General features: G+C 39.7%; 1 protein-coding gene across 2 annotated transcripts in view; it reads left to right on the forward strand.

Annotated features, from left to right (window-relative positions):
* The window catches only part of piezo1 (piezo-type mechanosensitive ion channel component 1), a 339,923-nt gene that overhangs the window by 160,702 nt on the left and 161,802 nt on the right, over nucleotides 1–17,419 (forward strand). For both annotated transcript variants that reach the window (XM_060838027.1, XM_060838028.1), the window contains exons 4-5: nucleotides 11,356–11,398; nucleotides 15,330–15,489. In XM_060838027.1, the coding sequence (XP_060694010.1) occupies nucleotides 11,356–11,398; nucleotides 15,330–15,489 (203 nt within the window). The remainder of the gene's footprint in view (nucleotides 1–11,355; nucleotides 11,399–15,329; nucleotides 15,490–17,419) is intronic.

Here is a 17,419-nt window from a genome sequence, read left to right on the forward strand (position 1 = left end):
CCAAGGAGAAGGTAGACGTTAAGTCTAAGTCTAATAGGAAGAACAGGCAGGGCTAGGGTAATAAACATGGCAGGAGCTGCGGTCTGAAGTGTATTTATTTTAATGCAGTGAGTTTAACAGGTAAGGCAGATGAGCTTAGAGAATGGATTTGTACATGGAACGATGATGTTGTAGCCATTACAGTAACCTAGTTGAGAGAAGGGCAGTACTGGCAGCTCAACATTTTAGGGTTTAGATGTGTCAGGTGTGATAGAGAAGGATATAAAAGGGATGGAGGGGAGATCCAAGATGGCGGCGACTCAGCAAGTCTGAGTTTACAGTGCTCTTCCCAAAACCTGGGTAAAGTGAGTTACTCACCCCCACCACACTTACCAAACCACCCAAAAAAATTTTCTAACCTTAATTAGCTGCTTACTATTATATTTAAGCAGTTTAATATTAAGTGGATAATGAGTAAACCAAAGGGATCCCGCAGCTCTCAGAAAACAAAGACCCCTCCCCCACCCTCCTCTCCTCCGGCTGCAGCTGATGTAAAAACAGGCCTTGAAGAGATGATTGCCAGGCTGGAAACGACACTCGTCAATTTCATCGCAGAATCCAGACAGAGATGGAATGCATTCGAAGAAAAGCTGCAGAAGCACAGCCAGGCTCTCGAGGAATTACAGGGCCGAGTGAAGGGGGCGGAGCTAAAGGCCACGACCTCCGAGGCTGCAGCACAAACAGCTGCAGAACAGGTGAGAGCTCTGGAGCAGAGAGTCAGGGCCTTTGAAATCTATATGGATGACCTGGATAATAGAAATCGGAGAAAGAATATCCGTCTTCTGGGCCTCCCTGAACAAGAAGAGAAGGGACAGTTAGTAGTATTTCTGGAGCGATGGCTGCCCCAGCTTTTAAACCTGGGGGCTGAAACTGACCGGGTAAGGGTGGAGTGGGCCTACCGGGTCGCAGTACGCGGATCTGGCCCAAACCAGCACCCACGCCCGGTCCTGTTCCGGCTGCAGAATTATAGGGAGAGGCAGATACTCCTGGACACCTCCAGAAAGCTTGGAAAGGATCCTAAAGCCATGATCCATGAAGGATCCAAGATTATGTTATTTCAGGACTTCTCCCCGGCTTTGGCACGAAGGAGGAAGGCGTTTGATGAGGTGAAGAAATGTCTAAGGAACTTAAATATTCAATACACCTTACGCTACCCAGCGACGTTATGCTTTACCCACGAAGGATCCGAGTATAATTTTAGATCACCAGAAGAGGCTAAGGAACTTTTAGACTCGTTTAAATAAATCGTAAGAGACAATTTATGTTGACTTGCCTCTTCCACACTCCGTGGGGAGAAGTGGATACTTTACTTTTGCTTCTGGGAGCAGGGTTGTCTTCCCTTGCTATTTTATGTTATTATACTTAACTGTAATCTGTTGGAGTTGTAATTTTATAGTTATGTGTGTTTGTACGTGGCATTGATGCTATCAGATATACTCAGGTATGGGTGGGGAGGGGTGGGGGTGGGGCGCTCACTGTTAACTCTAGCTCGGTATTATATCTAAATCCTATTAAGGAGCGCCCGGGTCAACGGTGGGACACTGTTTGGGAGAGGATATGGTGGACCTTTAGAAAGGAAGTAAGGCCCCCTGAGAACAAGGGGGAGGATCTCCATTCAAACATGTTTTTTTTTGTTCTTATTGTTTGGAAATAGTTTCCTTTTTATTATACTGTTATGAGTGTATTAGAGAACATTTTCTCTTGTTTGAAGGATGTAAGTGACTCAACTATACACTCTGGATAATTGTGGATTAGATTAGTAGTTAACTGAGTTTCATTGTTTTTCTTTCTTCTTTAGTATCATTCCTTTGAATTTTGATGATTATATATTTAAGATCTATTTTTATATTAATGTTTGTGCTTGAAAGTTCTGTTTATTTTTGTAAATCTGTCAAAATATTAAATTTCTAATAAAAATATCTTTTAAAAAAAAATAAAAGGGATGGAGAAATTACATTACTGACTAAGGAGAATGTCACAGATATGCTAAGAGAGGACACCTTGGAGGGCTCATTCAGTGGGGTCATATGGATAGAACTCAGGAATAAGAGAAGTGCCATCACTATGATGGGGTTATACTATAGGCCTCCCAATAGCCAGGAGGAGACAGAGGAACAGACATGTCAACAGATCATGGAAAGATGTAAAAGTAGGTTTGTTGTAGTGGATGATTTTAACTTCCCCAATATTGACTGGGACCTCCACAGTGCCAGGGGCTTAGATGAGGTAAAATTTGTTAGGAGGGTTTTGTGGGATAATATGTAGAAAGTCCAACTAGGGAAGGGGCCTTACAAGACCTCGTACTGGGAAATGAGCCTGGCCAGATAATTGAGTTTCAGTGAGGGACCATTTTGGGAACAGTGACCATAATTCTGTAAGTTATGACATGAAGACTGATCCTCAGGTGAAAGTGCTAAACTGGGGGAAAGCTAATTGCAACAAAATTAGGGAGGAACTGGAGAAATTAGATAAAGAGAGGCTATTTGAGGGTAAATCCACAGAGGACCAGAGGAAGTGGGTTAGATCCTTGATGAGTACTTCATATTAGTATTCACCAAGGAAAAGAATATGGATGATGATAAGATTAGGGAGGAGTATGCTGATATTCGAAAGCATGTCAGTATTAAGAAAGGGGAGATGTTGGATGTCTTGATAAATTTTAAGACAGGTAAATCCCCAGGGCTGATGGGATTGATAACAGGATGCCAAGGAAGGCTAGGCAGGAGGTTGCTGGCACCTCGACAGAGATCTTTGTATCTAATTTAGCCACAGATGCAGTTCCAAAAGATGGCGAATAGCCAATGTTGTTCCTTTGTTTAAGAAGGGCAACATGGATATCCAGGAATTTTGGCCAGTTAGCCTTTTATCAGTGGGAGAAACATTACTGGAGAAGATCCTGAGGGATGGAATTTACTTGCATTTCGAAAAGAATGGACTTATTAGGGAAAGTGAGCATGGTAGTGTGGGGGAGGTCTTGCCTCTCAAATTTGATTGAATTGTTTGAGCAAGAGACAAAATTGATTAATTAGGGTAGGCCAAAGGATGTTGTCTACATGGACTTTAGTAAAGTATTTGATAATTCCCCTCATAATAAGCTGGTCCAGAAGATTAAGTTATATGAAATCTACAGTGTGTTAGTATGTTGAATAAAAAAATTGGCTTGGTCATAGAAGACAGAGGGGAATTTAGATTAGATTAGATTATTTACAGTTGTGGATGTATTTTTCTGACTGAAGGACTGTGACCAGTGGTATTCTGCAAGGGTCAGTGCTGGAATTTCTGAAGTTTGTAATATATATAAATGATTTGAATAAAAATGTTAGTGGTCTGATTAATAAGTTTACAGATGACACAAATTAGTGGAATTGTGGTTAATGAGGAATGTTGTCAAACAGTACAGCAGGATATAGATCAGTTGGAAAGTTGGGTGGAGAATTGGCAGACGGAATTTAATCTAGACAAGTGTGAGGTGATGCAATTTGGGAGATCAAATGCAAGAGTAAAGTATACAGGAAATGGCAGGATCCTTAGGAGCACTGATTATACAGAGGGAGTTTGGGGTGCAAGTCCATCGCAACACTCATGGATAAGGTAGTAAAGAAGCTGTATGGTTGGGGCATTGAATATTAAATTTGGCAACTCATGTTGCAGCTGTCTAAAACTTTAGTTGGGTCACATTTGGAGTATTGTGTCCAGTTCTGGTAGGATGTGGAGGCTTTCAAGAGGGTGCAAAAGAGGGTTAGCAAAATGTTGCCTGGATTGGAGTGTATGAGCTATAAGGAGAGGTTGGACAACCTTGAATTGTTCATTAGTGCATCAGAGGCTAAAGGGGCAACCTGATAGTGATATCAAATTGAGAAATGTGGATATAGTGGATAGTAGAAGTCTTTGAGAGGAGAGAAGTTTAAAGGAGATGTGTGAGGCAAGTATTATTTTTACACCAAGATGCCTGGAATGTACTGTCAGAGAAGGTGGTAGAAGCAGCTATGATAGCAATGTTTAAAAGGCATTTATACAAACTCATGCACAGGCAAAGAATAAAGGGATATGGACTATGTACAGGCAGATGGGATTAGTTTAGAATGGCACCATAGTCGGCACAGACATTGTAGGGTGAAGGGGGCAATTCCTTCCTGCATTATTCTATATTCATCTATCCATTTTCCTAATTTCAACCACAGACAGAAATAACCAAAAACATCAGGAAAAATAGAAGAAGCATCAACTTTTAACAAAGGAAGTGGTGAAAGATAAAATAAAAATGAACATTCATTTGTATAGCATATTTCATGATCTCCGAATGTCCCACAAGTCTACAAAGAGTAGCCATAATGTATTGTTGACAACAGCTAATGTGTACAAAGAAATGACCCACAAAAACAGTAACATTTGTGAAAGTTTAGTTATCAGATATCATTTAGTCAGAATCCCACATAACTAAACATCTAAACATATTCCACTAGTCCAGAACTAGAGGGCATAGGTTTAGGGAGAGTGGGGAAAGATCTAAAAGGGACCTAAGGAGCAACCTTTTCACGCACAGGGCAGTGTGTGTATGGAAGGAGCTACCAGAGGAAGTGGTGGAAGCTGGCACATTTACAACATTTAAAAGGCATCTGGATGGGTATATGAATAGGAAGGGTTTAGAGGGATATGGGCCTAGTTCTGGCAAATGGGACTATATTAACTTAGGATATCTGGTTGGCATGGATAAGTTGAACCAAAGGGTCTGTTTCTGTGCTGGACACCTCTATGACTTTATGACTCAAGTATTGGCAATTCTGTTCCTTTGGAAAACAATTGGCAGACACTTCTACGTCAACAGAACTTTCCAGCAATTTAATATTGCTTTCTGGTTTGCACAAAGGATAATAGTCTCATCTTAAATTCTCACAAACTGTGACATACGGGTTAGCATCTTTCTCTTTTACAATTGAGTTGCAATGGCATCCCATCATGTAAGGGTTTTCTTTTCAAATTTATTTCTTTTCTATAAAACACAAACATCCTGGTAACTCATTGTTTTCAAACTTTGTTTTGTGACAATAAATCTGCTGTATGTTCAAAGTCATTACACTTCAAAAGAAATTAATTGTGCACAGCAGTTTCTGATGTTTGTATGATAAAAGGTTATATAAAGGCAGGTATTATATCGTGAGAGTAAAAAAACCGGCTCTATTTCTTCAACTCAATCCTCTGGCTTTCAGGAAAAAAATTCAATAGTTGCTTAAGAGGCTACAATGGGGATTTCTAACTTTTGACCTTTAGACACGAATGTAACTTCCACTGTCCAAACAGAACACCTGCAAACCATTATGGAATATCATTGTTAACCATTATGGAATATCATTGTTAACCATTATGGAATATCATTGTTAATAATGTAAAGAAGTCCACAGCTTGGACAGCCACTCCCTCCCAATTTCAAAAGACAGCAGATAGTACAAAGCAGAGAATACTGCATTCTTAGTCTATCTTGCTCTTGAAATCACACTGGAGTTACTAAATATATGTTATGAAAGAATGAGATGAACAATTTATTTGGATCTCAATGGTGTTCATTGGACCACTGTAATGTACTCTACAGCAATGGCCTGTTTTGAGTAATCCAGATCTGGCTGAAAGTCCTGTTGATGTTTACAAGATGCACAACAGATTCCTACTCTGTTTTCTGTCTGTTATCAAATCATTAATCAATGCCAATACATTACCTCCTGTCCTATGTGCATTAATTTTCTAACCAGCCTCTATGGAAGACTTTATCAAAAGCCTCCTGAAAATCTAAATGTATGTCCCTTCAACTTCTTTATCAATTTTATGAATATTTTTAAAACCTCCAATACTGTATGTTCATCAAATAGAATGTCCCATTCACAAATCAATGTTGACCATGTCCAACCAGATCATTATCATCTGTGTTTCTCTTCAATCAATCCTTTATAACAGATTCTAGCATTTTGCCTACTGCAGATGTAAAGCCATCAGGTCTTTGTTCCCAGTCTTTTTTTTACCTTTTGCTCCCTTCTTAAATAGGTGCATGGCATTTGCTACTTTCCAGTCTGCAGGAGTCATTCCAAAATGTGTAGAATTTTGGGAGATAATGGTCAATGTATCAAGTATCTCTATGGCTACCTTGTTCACCACTCTCTGGGATGTAGAATATCACATCTTAGGGATTTTTCAACATTCTGCTCCATTAATTTCTCCATTGCAATCTTGATACATTTTTTGGGCTAGAGATTAAACTGTTGATTTAGAATCAGAATATATTTTATATTGTTCAAAAAGCTTTTGATTTTCGAATTCACTCATGGGCTGGCCGGTGTCATCAATACTATTGCCAGAATTTTGTCAGGGCCCAATTGCCTTTGCAGTTTCCTGTACCACCAACTGTTTTGTGATACCATGTGAAGTGAATTGAATTGGCTGATCTCTGGCATCAGTGAAATGGGAACCACTGGAGAAGGCTGAGATGGATCATCCACTCGACAATTCTGGCTGAAGATTGCTGTGAATGTTTCAGCTTTATCTTTTGCACTGATGTACTGGGCTTTTCCATTATTGAGGATGGGGATATATGTACAGCTGTCTCCTCCAATGAGTTGTTTAATTGTCCACCATCATTCATGACTGGATGTGACAGGACTGCAGAGCTCAGATCTGATTCATTGGGAGATCTCCTGGCTCTGTCTATCACTTTCTGCTTATGCTGTTTGGCATGCAAGTAGACCTGTTTGAAAGTTGCACTGGTTTGACACCTCATTTTAGGTATGCTTGGAATGTACTCCTGCACTCTCCACTGAGCCAGGGTTGATCCTCTGGCTTGATGATAATGGTTGAGTGCGGGATATGCCAGGTCATGAGATTGCAGACTGTTGCTGTTGAGAGCTCATAGTGCCTCATGGATGTCCAGTCTTAACTTGCTAGGTCTGTTCAAAGAGCTGAAAGTGAGGTCTGCAGATGCTGGAGATCAGAGCTGAAAATGTGTTGCTGGAAAAGCGCAGCAGGTCAGGCAGCATCCAAGGAACAGGAAATTCGACGTTTCGGGCACAAGCCCTTCATCAGGAATGAGGAAAGTGTGTACAGCAGGCTAAGATGAAAGGTAGGGAGGAGGGACTTGGGGGAGGGGTGATGGAGATGTGATAGGTGGAAGGATGTCAAGGTGAGGGTGATAGGCCGGAGTGGGGTGGGGGCGGAGAGGTCAGGAAGAAGATTGCAGGTTAGGAAGGCGGTGCTGAGTTCAAGGGAATCGACTGAGACAAGGTGGGGGGAGGGGAAATGAGGAAACTGGAGAAATCTGAGTTCATCCCTTGTGGTTGGAGGGTTCCCAGGCGGAAGATGAGGCGCTCTTCCTCCAACCGTCGTGTTGTTATGTTCTGGCGATGGAGGAGTCCAAGGACCTGCATGCCCTTGGTGGAATGGGAGGGGGAATTAAAGTGTTGAGCCACGGGGTGGTTGGGTTGGTTGGTCCGGGTGTCCCAGAGGTGTTCTCTGAAGTGTTCCGCAAGTAGGCGGCCTGTCTCCCCAATATAGAGGAGGCCACATCGGGTGCAGCAGATGCAGTAAATGATGTGTGTGGAGGTGCAGGTGAATTTGTTGTGGATATGGAAGGATCCCTTGGGGCCTTGGAAGGAAGTACGGGGGGAGGTGTGGGCACAAGTTTTGCATTTCTTGCGGTTGCAGGGGAAGGTGCCAGGAGTGGAGGTTGGGTTGGTGAGGGTTGTGGACCTGATGAGGGAGTTGCGGAGGGAGTGGTCTTTCCGGAACGCTGATAGGGGAGGGGAGGGAAATAAGGTGGTGGGGTCTGTTTGGAGGTGGTGGAAATAACGACGGATGATACGATGTATATGGACGTTGGTGGGGTGATTGGTGAGGACCAGTGGGGTTCTGTCCTGGTGGCGATTGGAGGGGCGGGGTTCAAGGGCGGAGGAGCAGGAGGTGGAGGAGATGTGGTGGAGAGCATCGTCAACCACGTCTGGGGGGAAATTGCAGTCTTTGAAGAAGGGGGCCATCTGGGTTGTTCGGTATTGGAATTGGTCTTCCTGGGAGCAGATTTCCCCTCCCCCCACCTTATCTCAGTCCCAACCCTCGGACTCAGCACCGCCTTCTTGACCTGCACTCTTCTTCCCGACCTCTCCGCCCCCAACCCCTCTCCGGCCTAACGCCCTCACCTTAACCTCCTTCCACCTATCGCATTCCCAACGCCCCTCCCCCAAGTCCCTCCTCCCTACCTTTTATCTTCGCCTGCTTGGCACACTGTCCTCATTCCTGAGGAAGAGCTCATGCCCGAAATGTCGATTCTCCTGCTCCTTGGATGCTGCCTGACTTGCTGCGCTTTTCCAGCAACACATTTTTCAGCTGAGATTGTGTGGGTCAACTGCAGCAATCAATTCCTCTGAATATTCCCTAGTGATGTTTTCTCATCAATAAAATATATTTTAGACAAATGACATGTCAATTCTCAGCACAATTGGTTGAAGGATGTTGAGACAGCTGAATGAAGAGATGTTTTGTCCTGCAGTTTTCATTTTACTGAATAGAAATGATATTGATGAAATCAAGGTACTTGATTGATCAAATTCGATTCAATCACAAGGGATTTAATTTTACAATCTGCTTGCAATACATCACAGTCAACAGACAATACCTGTCAGTAGCTTTTGATGATCAAGATTTTCTCCTTTGTCTTTAAGGGAGTTATTTTGCAGCTTTCTCAGCTTTCCCTCCTTCTGCCCTGTTCAGTTTACAAGTCATTGTTCACTCTGGCCATCATTGCAACTTCGCTCAGTCTTCCCACGCTGCCTCTTTCTAAGTTCACCTCTTCATCTTGGCTCTGGTATCTTCTTCCCATTGGTTCCCCAAGTCTTTATTAACTCTCCCTCAGGAACTGAAGGTATGCACCTTTCTTTTGTTAAAGATTTTATATTTTAAAGGCAGCAGAGTAGTGTGTAAATTGCTGTTGCATCTGTGCAGCAAGTAAATGGAAAAGTGAGGGTAGAACTGGGGCTGATATTCGATAAAGCTGTAATTATAGAGATACACATTAAAAACAAGCAACTTTTATTTCACCTATCATGGTTCCAGTCTGCTCTGATTTGTGCCTCTTTTGAAGTAACCTTAAACAACTAAAAGCTTCACTGAAACAAAAAACATTCAAGGAAATTTAACGAAGCAAAAATGAATACCAGTTATTGTGCCCACCAGTTACTGTACAGTAAGTACCAGTTACTCTCACTGATCTCACTTCCTTTCTGGTATATCCTGATATTAACTTGTTTTTTTTGAGGACAGGACCAGGAAGTAAGCAAATTTCTGTGTTAAATAAGATGATTGAGTCCAATGATGTAATTTGGATCTGATCTGCACTATCACCCAGAAGCTGAGTGTACTGGTGGGCATTAGTTTCAGCACTGGACTGGAACACTGGCTCCCAGCGATGATAAATTTTAACTTTATTTTTCACACTTTCCTGTGGGGCTGGGGTGGTACGCCAAGCCTCAAAAGGAAGCCTTGGGCCTCTCATGAATTGAACCAATCCTCTTCTCCAATTGCCAACACATTTCTGTCCTCCCAACTCCCCTCCCCCTCTCCTACCCTTCAATCTCTTGCCTTCCCCTGGCTCTGAACTCTAGTTCTGTATTCCCAGTGGTGAGTCTGAAGTTGATTTTCCCTTTCTACTGATAGAGATTGTCCATAAGGGTGTCCAAATGTGGCCCCCTACCTCTGGATTTTCCTTCCACTCCCAGCCAGGCTGTCTGTTTGGCAGGCTGCAGGACACTAGGGATCCCACAATATTGGAATGAAGCCTTGCCATTAAGGTCATAGGTTTCCATGTTTAAAAAAAAAACTTGCAATTTCTTTGGTAAATTATGTACTCCCTCCACATACTCCCCAGCTTCCTGTTAATATCAGTGCCAACTGTTTATAAATTCTAACACCTAGATGTATGAAAAAAAAATTTCTAATTTAACATCTGGTGAGGAGTTAAATGCCTGTTGGAATCAGTATGGTACTAATTCTTTGCAGCAATATCCAGCTTAAAGTCCAGAAGTTTCCATGCCTTTTGTGTCCTACAGCTCACCTCCATTACCTCATGTGCAACCTATTCCTTTCTGGAAATTTCTCTGTGGAAATCTCTTCGTGAATTAATCATATTTTACACGTGTTTTTTCTTTTAGCCAATCCACATTTTTCCAGTCTGATTTTTATATTGCCAATTAAAAGCTATTTAGAAATGTCACAGTGAGGCATTTTGAATTGTACCATTTTCTGTGCTGTACTTCTTGTGTCACCTGATATCATCATTTGGAATGTGCTGGGTTAGCTGGGAGGGTAATCAAGTTACTGTGATTGAATCTGGCCACTTAGCATTAGGGCAAGGGGAATGAATGTTTACATTTTTGGCCATCATCACTGTCCAGTGGCTTTGGTTTACATATGTGGGTATCCAGACAGTTCTTTGTGAAGTCATTAAGTTAATGTATAAATAGAGACTACCCGATCTCATGTAACTGTATATGAACATAAAGTTGATGCCTTCAAGTTTGGAGAGAAAAGGAGGAAGAATTTGCATTACAAGCAGTACTACAGAAACGAAGCCGTTTTAAGCAATCTTGCCTCACTTACACATGATGTAATCACTAGACACTGTACTTTTCTCTGAAGCTGGGTGTGTTATTTTGTGTAAACACAATCCTAAGATGCTCAGCAGTAAGCATTGCTGTAGATTCAGCCTGGGATAGAAACATTCTGCAATAAAACAAAGAACTGCGGATGCTGGAAATCTGAAATCGAAACAGAAATTGCTTTGAGAATCTCAGCAGATCTGGCAGCATCTGTGGGAAGAAAGCAGAGTTAATGTTTAAGTCCAGTGATTCTTCATCAGAGTGAGATTTCACATTTCGCTCATAGCTATGTTTACTAAATGAGTGAATGATTGTAACAGGCACACATTTATAGGTTAACAGCAACCTGACTAATTTATAGATAACTTAAGGTTAAAGCTTACTGCTTAAAAACTAAAAATGTTAAGTAGAGTAAAAAGTAACCTATTAAATAACAAGACATTCTGTCCTAACCAAATATGTGAAAAACAGGTGAATGGAAATAATGCCAACAATTCTGTGAATTTAAAGAAGAATCCATATATTTACCCTACTCATTTGGCAAATTACCATCAGTCTCATAGAGTCCAAAAGGGTGCAAAAATCAATGATAATACAGACCCAAATAATAATATGGAATCATTTTCTTCTGTAAATATTGTCTAACAAAAACAGTACTACTAATTGTAATGGCCTTACCTCTCTGTTTCAGGCAGCACATGGGAAACCTTGTCCAGGCACATTGGAGTTACCAGGTATAATAACTCATCAGCAGTAACAACAATATAATTTTGTTTACATAGATTTTCTTATAATTTTAGACTTTCACATTTGGGTATTACTACAAATGAAGCTCAAAATATATAAAGCACAAAAATATATTTTTCTTTATCTGATGCTGTAAAGCTTTTCAGAAAATTTAATTTAAGCACTATATTGAGAAAAGATTGAAGATTTGATAATGACTATATGTATGAACTACACTGTGATATCTTAGTGTTGTTTATCTTCATACAGGGTACAAAATGCTTTTTTGTTAGGAATGCCAAGAAGATAAATATTATTTAAAATAAACTTTTATAGTAATTGCCTGAAGGATTAAAGTAGTAGTTATTTTGTTTGGGTCTGTAAACTCAACAAAAACTTTGCCATGCATATCATAATCACCCATCCCTGTGCTAACTGATGTGCACTGACTCTCACTTTTGTAATGGCTCAGTTTTAACATTTTCATCATTGTTTTCAATCCGTCTGTGGCCTTTCCATCCTTCAACCAAACCTACCTCTGTATCCTGATCCAGACTTGCAACCATCTAAGATCCCTGCACCTTTCCAATTCTGGCCTCTTCTAAAATCCTGGTTTTCATAGCTCTGCCATTGGCAGCTGTACCTTCAGCTGGTGAGGCTCTATATTCTGGAACTCCACCCTTAAATTGACCACCTCTTCATGTCTCACCAGTCCTTGAAGATGCTTTATAAAACTGGTTGCTTTCGCCAAACTCTTGGTTGTCTCTCCAACTTATTTGCTAACATTCATATAAAATATCTAGAATGCTTTGCAATGTTAAGGATGTTTAAATTCATTGTTTTGTTTATAGTTCTTTGGTGTGCAATGTGCCACTGCAAAATGTATTGAAGTTCAAATATTCAAAGTGTCCCATCTTAACTCAATGTGGAAAACCAGATGATTAATTTGATTGTCACAGTTCCACTAGGCCAGAAAATAGTTCCATATTTGCAGTTTGTCCATTATATTAATGGTTTATTGGAAAATCCAGGATAAGTAGAAGATAATATCACTAGCTTCATATTTTATTGGAACTGAATCCAGAAATGGGCAATGTACAAATCTGGTCTAAACATTTATTGGAATTAAATACGCTTTCTGCAAGGCTATTGTACTTTGTTTAACAGTCTGGAAATAGAATAATTCTTCCACATTGTGTGGGCAGCAGCATATTGTTTTCCATCATCGTCGCTGTCTCCTCCTTTTGCATGATTGTGCCAAAGTGCATTTTTAGTGACAAGACACAATTGGCTGTTTCCCAGTAAATTCAAAGCTTCAGTCACAGATTCCCAGCAGCTTGTTTCAACAAAAGGATTTGTGGTTGATTGCTTCATCAGCAGTACTTGACTAAATATGTATGTGTAACTGGAAGCATTCTTTCACAGAAACAGAGGACCTTGAAGTTTAAATGTAGAGAAGACCAACGGGATTGATGTTTTCAGGATTGGGAGAATAATACAAACGGAAGGGTATCTGCCATTCTTACCTGGTCTGGCCTATATGGTATTCTAGATCACAGAAAAGCAGTTGACTAATACCTTCCTCTGAAATGGCCAAACAAGTCATTTACTTCCAGGAGAATTAAGGATAGACAGCAAATGCTGTATTTTGCTAGAGATACTCACATCTATGAAATAATAAAGAAGCCAAACACTTGCATTAAGTAAGCAGAGGAATATAAAACATGTAAATAACATTTCCAGCAGTAATTTGTAGAATTGTATGTACAGGTTCTATGAAAGAAAAATGAACTGTTCCAGAGTTCCAAGAATCTTGGAAAATGACCACCAATGCATCCATTATTTCTAAAATCACTTTCTTAAGTCCTCTGGGATATGGTTTGTCAGACCTTATAGATTTATTGGCCTTCAATTCCATCAATTTCCCCAATCTGAGAATACAAATTTGCTTCAGTTCCTTCCTATCACTAAATCCTGTTTTTCCATTATTTATTGCATGTTATTTGTGTCCTCCTTTAGGAAGACAGAAGTAAATTATGAATTTAGTCTGTCAGCCATTTCTTTGTTTCCTATTATAAACTCCCCCATTTCTGACTGTACAGGAACACACACACACACACACACACACACCCCACTGGTGGAATTTAAATTTACATTTTGAAAAATATGGTTTTGAAAGCTAATCTCAGTAATAGTGACCATCAAACTATAATTCAATGGCATAAAAAACCATCAGCATCACTAATGTCCTATAGAGATGGGTATCTGCCATCCTTACTTAGTCTGGCCTATATGGAATTCAAGATCCACAGGAAAGTGGTTGACTCTTAACTTCCTCTGAAATGGCCTAGCAAACCACTTCGTTCCATGGGAATTGAGGATGGACGGCAAATGCTGTCCTTTGCTAGAGATACTCACATTCTATGAAAGAATAAAGAAGACAAACACTTGCATTAATTGAGCAGAGGAGGAATATAAAACATGTAAATAACATTACCAACAATAATTTGTAGACTTGTATCTACAAGTTCTATGAAAGAAAAATCAATACTTCAATTTCTTTTATTTGTTGGTCAGCTGCAGTATAATATCAAGGGTTGATGTTGCATATGAATCTGAGGAAAGAAAACTGACCAAGGTAGAAGTTTGTCATCTGCCAATGTTATACATTGTATTGCCATTACTCATTGCTAGTTTATGGCCGATTTCCAGCTGACTAGTATGAATTTTCCATATCCAAGAGTTCTTCAACATCACGTCATCAAAAACACCACTGTTAAACTGCAACTAATGTACCCAAAATGTGTTCTGGGAGTACAGTTACAACAATAGATCTGTGGCAGAAACGTTTGGTCAATTTTGTTTTTGTGTTTTGTTTCGATTGCAATACTAAAGTGCTGAATTTTACCACTTTTTGATTTAAAATATTGAAGCCATGCACGCAAATGGGGAGAGTATTTTTTTTGTTGAATCAGGCAGAGTTACAAAACTCTCCAGTTCTCCAAAGAAATATTTGTTTGACAAGCAGAAGATAAAATGCAAAGACTGGATTAAAATGATTTAGTTGCCCCTTAACAAAGCAACATTTTTAGGATTAATTTATAGCACAAAGTGGTCTAATGGATTTCTTTGATGAATGGCTGCAGATATGATTCTGTTTAATCTTATAAGAATCATGGACTCGTTCATCAATAAATTTATGTATCTGCTCAGTTTGGACACTTGGAATACCTTGGTCATTTGCTAATAATACTGCTCACACTGGTTCTGACTTTTTTTTAATCATTCCTTGCAGAGTTGTGCTGAAATAAATGTATCCATTTCTTATTTCTTACATTTTTATTAGCATTTTTGTTGGCCATGTATTCCAAGCAGCTTGATACTCTCTTTAAATGACCTTTTTTTGAATTACGACTCGAGTTGAATATTACTACCTAAGTGATCTACAACTTTTTTTGCAGAAAGGATTGTAAGATATACAACACAACAATTCAGCACTTGTCTGCTAAATTAAACCATGTATCAATGCTTCCCAAGATAATTGAGTTGAATGAGTTCACTCCAAAAATCTGCCAAAGTTCAAGAGGCCCTCCACTCTTTGAAATCAGCTAACAACCAAGTTACTAATCAAACCTGAAGAAATATTAGAGACGCTGTTCAGTGTTGGAAATGCATGATATTCATTTTTTCTATGTCCACTTTACTCCAGAGTTGGAGATTATGAATGGCCTAATATTGAACTGCAATGACTATTCAACTTCATTTCAGCTAGAGCTCATTGTCGAAGAAAGCATGTTTGATTCCAATATACTGTAGTGGATTGGATTCAAAACTCTTACAAAGTGACAATCTTTCAATCCAGTTTTCTGTGCCAAATTGCTATTTAAATAATTACTAAAATATGATTGGAAATTATATATTTTTTTCTTTCTGTTCTAGACTTGATCTGAATGATGTCCCAAACTGTGTTCGACTGGTTGCTCCAGATTTGGGCATATTTCTCATTAGCTGCATTACATTAGCTTTTTGTAATCGTTTGACAAAGAGAAAGAAGACAACGCCAAGCAGAGAGGAAGAGAATGTGGAACCGAATGAGGAGGTGAGAATATTTCTAAAATGACATTGTATTTTTTGTAGACCATCATTCGTTAACTTTGCATCTGTTTAGTAATGTTGATATTGAATACTAAAATGCAATATTATCATAAATGTTTTTAACTTATAAAAACTGAAAGAACTGTGAATGCTGCAAATCAGAAACTAAACCAGAAATTTCTGGAAAAGCTCAGCAGGTCATTTATGGAGAGAAATCAGAGTTAACGTTTTTGGTCCAATGTTCCTTTTAACTTATGTTGGTCCATTTTTATATACATTGTGTATTTCATTCCCACTCTTTCCATTAATAAAGTTCTTTCCTGTTCATTTCAAATAAAGGAGAGATAATTTCTTCATAAATGTTGTATTGAACTCAGAACAGTCTTCTAGAAGGCCAAAATAAGGTTGGCAGTGGAGTTAACTTGCTTTCTGATTTTGTGACTTTCATTGAGAGATTATTTGGTTACCTGCAGGGATGGGTCCAACAGCAGGCAGAAAATAATTGTTGAGTATGTGGAACACACTTATGTATGAGATGATGCATCTGAATATTACTGTACAAAATATTACAGGACAAAATTTTCAATGACTAAAAAATTCTCCATATATTTCACTTTGACCATAGGAAAAACCTGGGCAAAGCCTTAAGGAGTGTGTAAAGTTATTAATGGGAAATATCTAATGCTTGTTGGATAGCTAATCACGAAAGGTCTGTAGATACTTGAGTGCTTTAATACTTAATTCCTGACCATTTGAAACATAAAAATCAAGTAGACAACCAGTAAAAATGGATAAGGTGACTTGCCTTCCTAGATCTCACCACCGCTGAAAATGTATTGCTGGAAAAGCGCAGCGGGTCAGACAGTATCCAAGGGACAGGAAATTCGACGTTTCGGGCATAAGCCCTTCATCAGGAATGAAGATCTCACCACCTTCTATTTTTAATAGCTTTTTTAAAAAAGCGTGAAGCAAAATGGGTTCATGGTGTTCTTAAAGTTTGCCTGTTGATGCCTGATGTCATGGTTGGCCTTGTTGTAGTCTTCTTGCTGAGTGAAGACAGTAGTAAGAGGATCAAAGACCACCATTGGCATTTAAGTTATATTTTTTCTTGTTTTCCTCAAAGGGTCAGGAGGAGCAGGAATCCTCTCTTCCCACAATTTATTGTTTTGTTTGTCAGAAATGTTTTTGTCCTGGCCAATGTGACATCTTTTTGCTGTTTGAATTTCCACTCTGTCCAACTGGTGCTCTCTGCCAGTGTAGGGCAAGCAGCTGACCTGCGAGGATGCAGGTGAAGCCTGGCATTGACATCAGCCATGCCCACCTGAATCCTGACGCCAGTCCATGTTTCATTTTTAATCTTCCAAGTGTGTAAGTCAGACGAAAATATTCTCTTGCATTCATCTAATGATTGAATTACATAAATACAATTCTTATTTGTTTGTTGACACAGTTCCTACTTTTGCAAGCTGAGTATAACTGTCCATTGTTCCAAAGTATCACAAGATGTGAGAAAACACCAACAGGCCATTCAATCCAACAGGCCTATGCTGGTATCCAACCCATCTACATATTAAGTACATACTTGCTATCTACCACTAAGAAGTAAACTTCACATCCTCATAAGGCCAGAAATGGAGGTGTTTACTGATGATTGCACAATGTTCAGTGCCATTTGCAACTGCTCTGATACTGAAGCAATCTGTGCCCATATTCTGGACAATATCCAAACTTGTGGCAAGCAAACTTCATACTGCACAAATGCCAGGCAGTGACCATTTCCAATAAGATACAACCTTACTATCACATTGATGTACAGTGGCATTGCCATCACTGAAGCCCCCACTGTCAACATCCTGTGGGTTACCAGTGTAGACGGTATGCTCCTGGGGGTGGTCAGGTTGTCCATGGCCTGGATCCAGCAGGGTACTGGAAAA

The sequence above is a fragment of the Hemiscyllium ocellatum genome, chromosome 17 (assembly GCF_020745735.1).
Source record: "Hemiscyllium ocellatum isolate sHemOce1 chromosome 17, sHemOce1.pat.X.cur, whole genome shotgun sequence".
NCBI lineage: Eukaryota > Metazoa > Chordata > Chondrichthyes > Orectolobiformes > Hemiscylliidae > Hemiscyllium > Hemiscyllium ocellatum.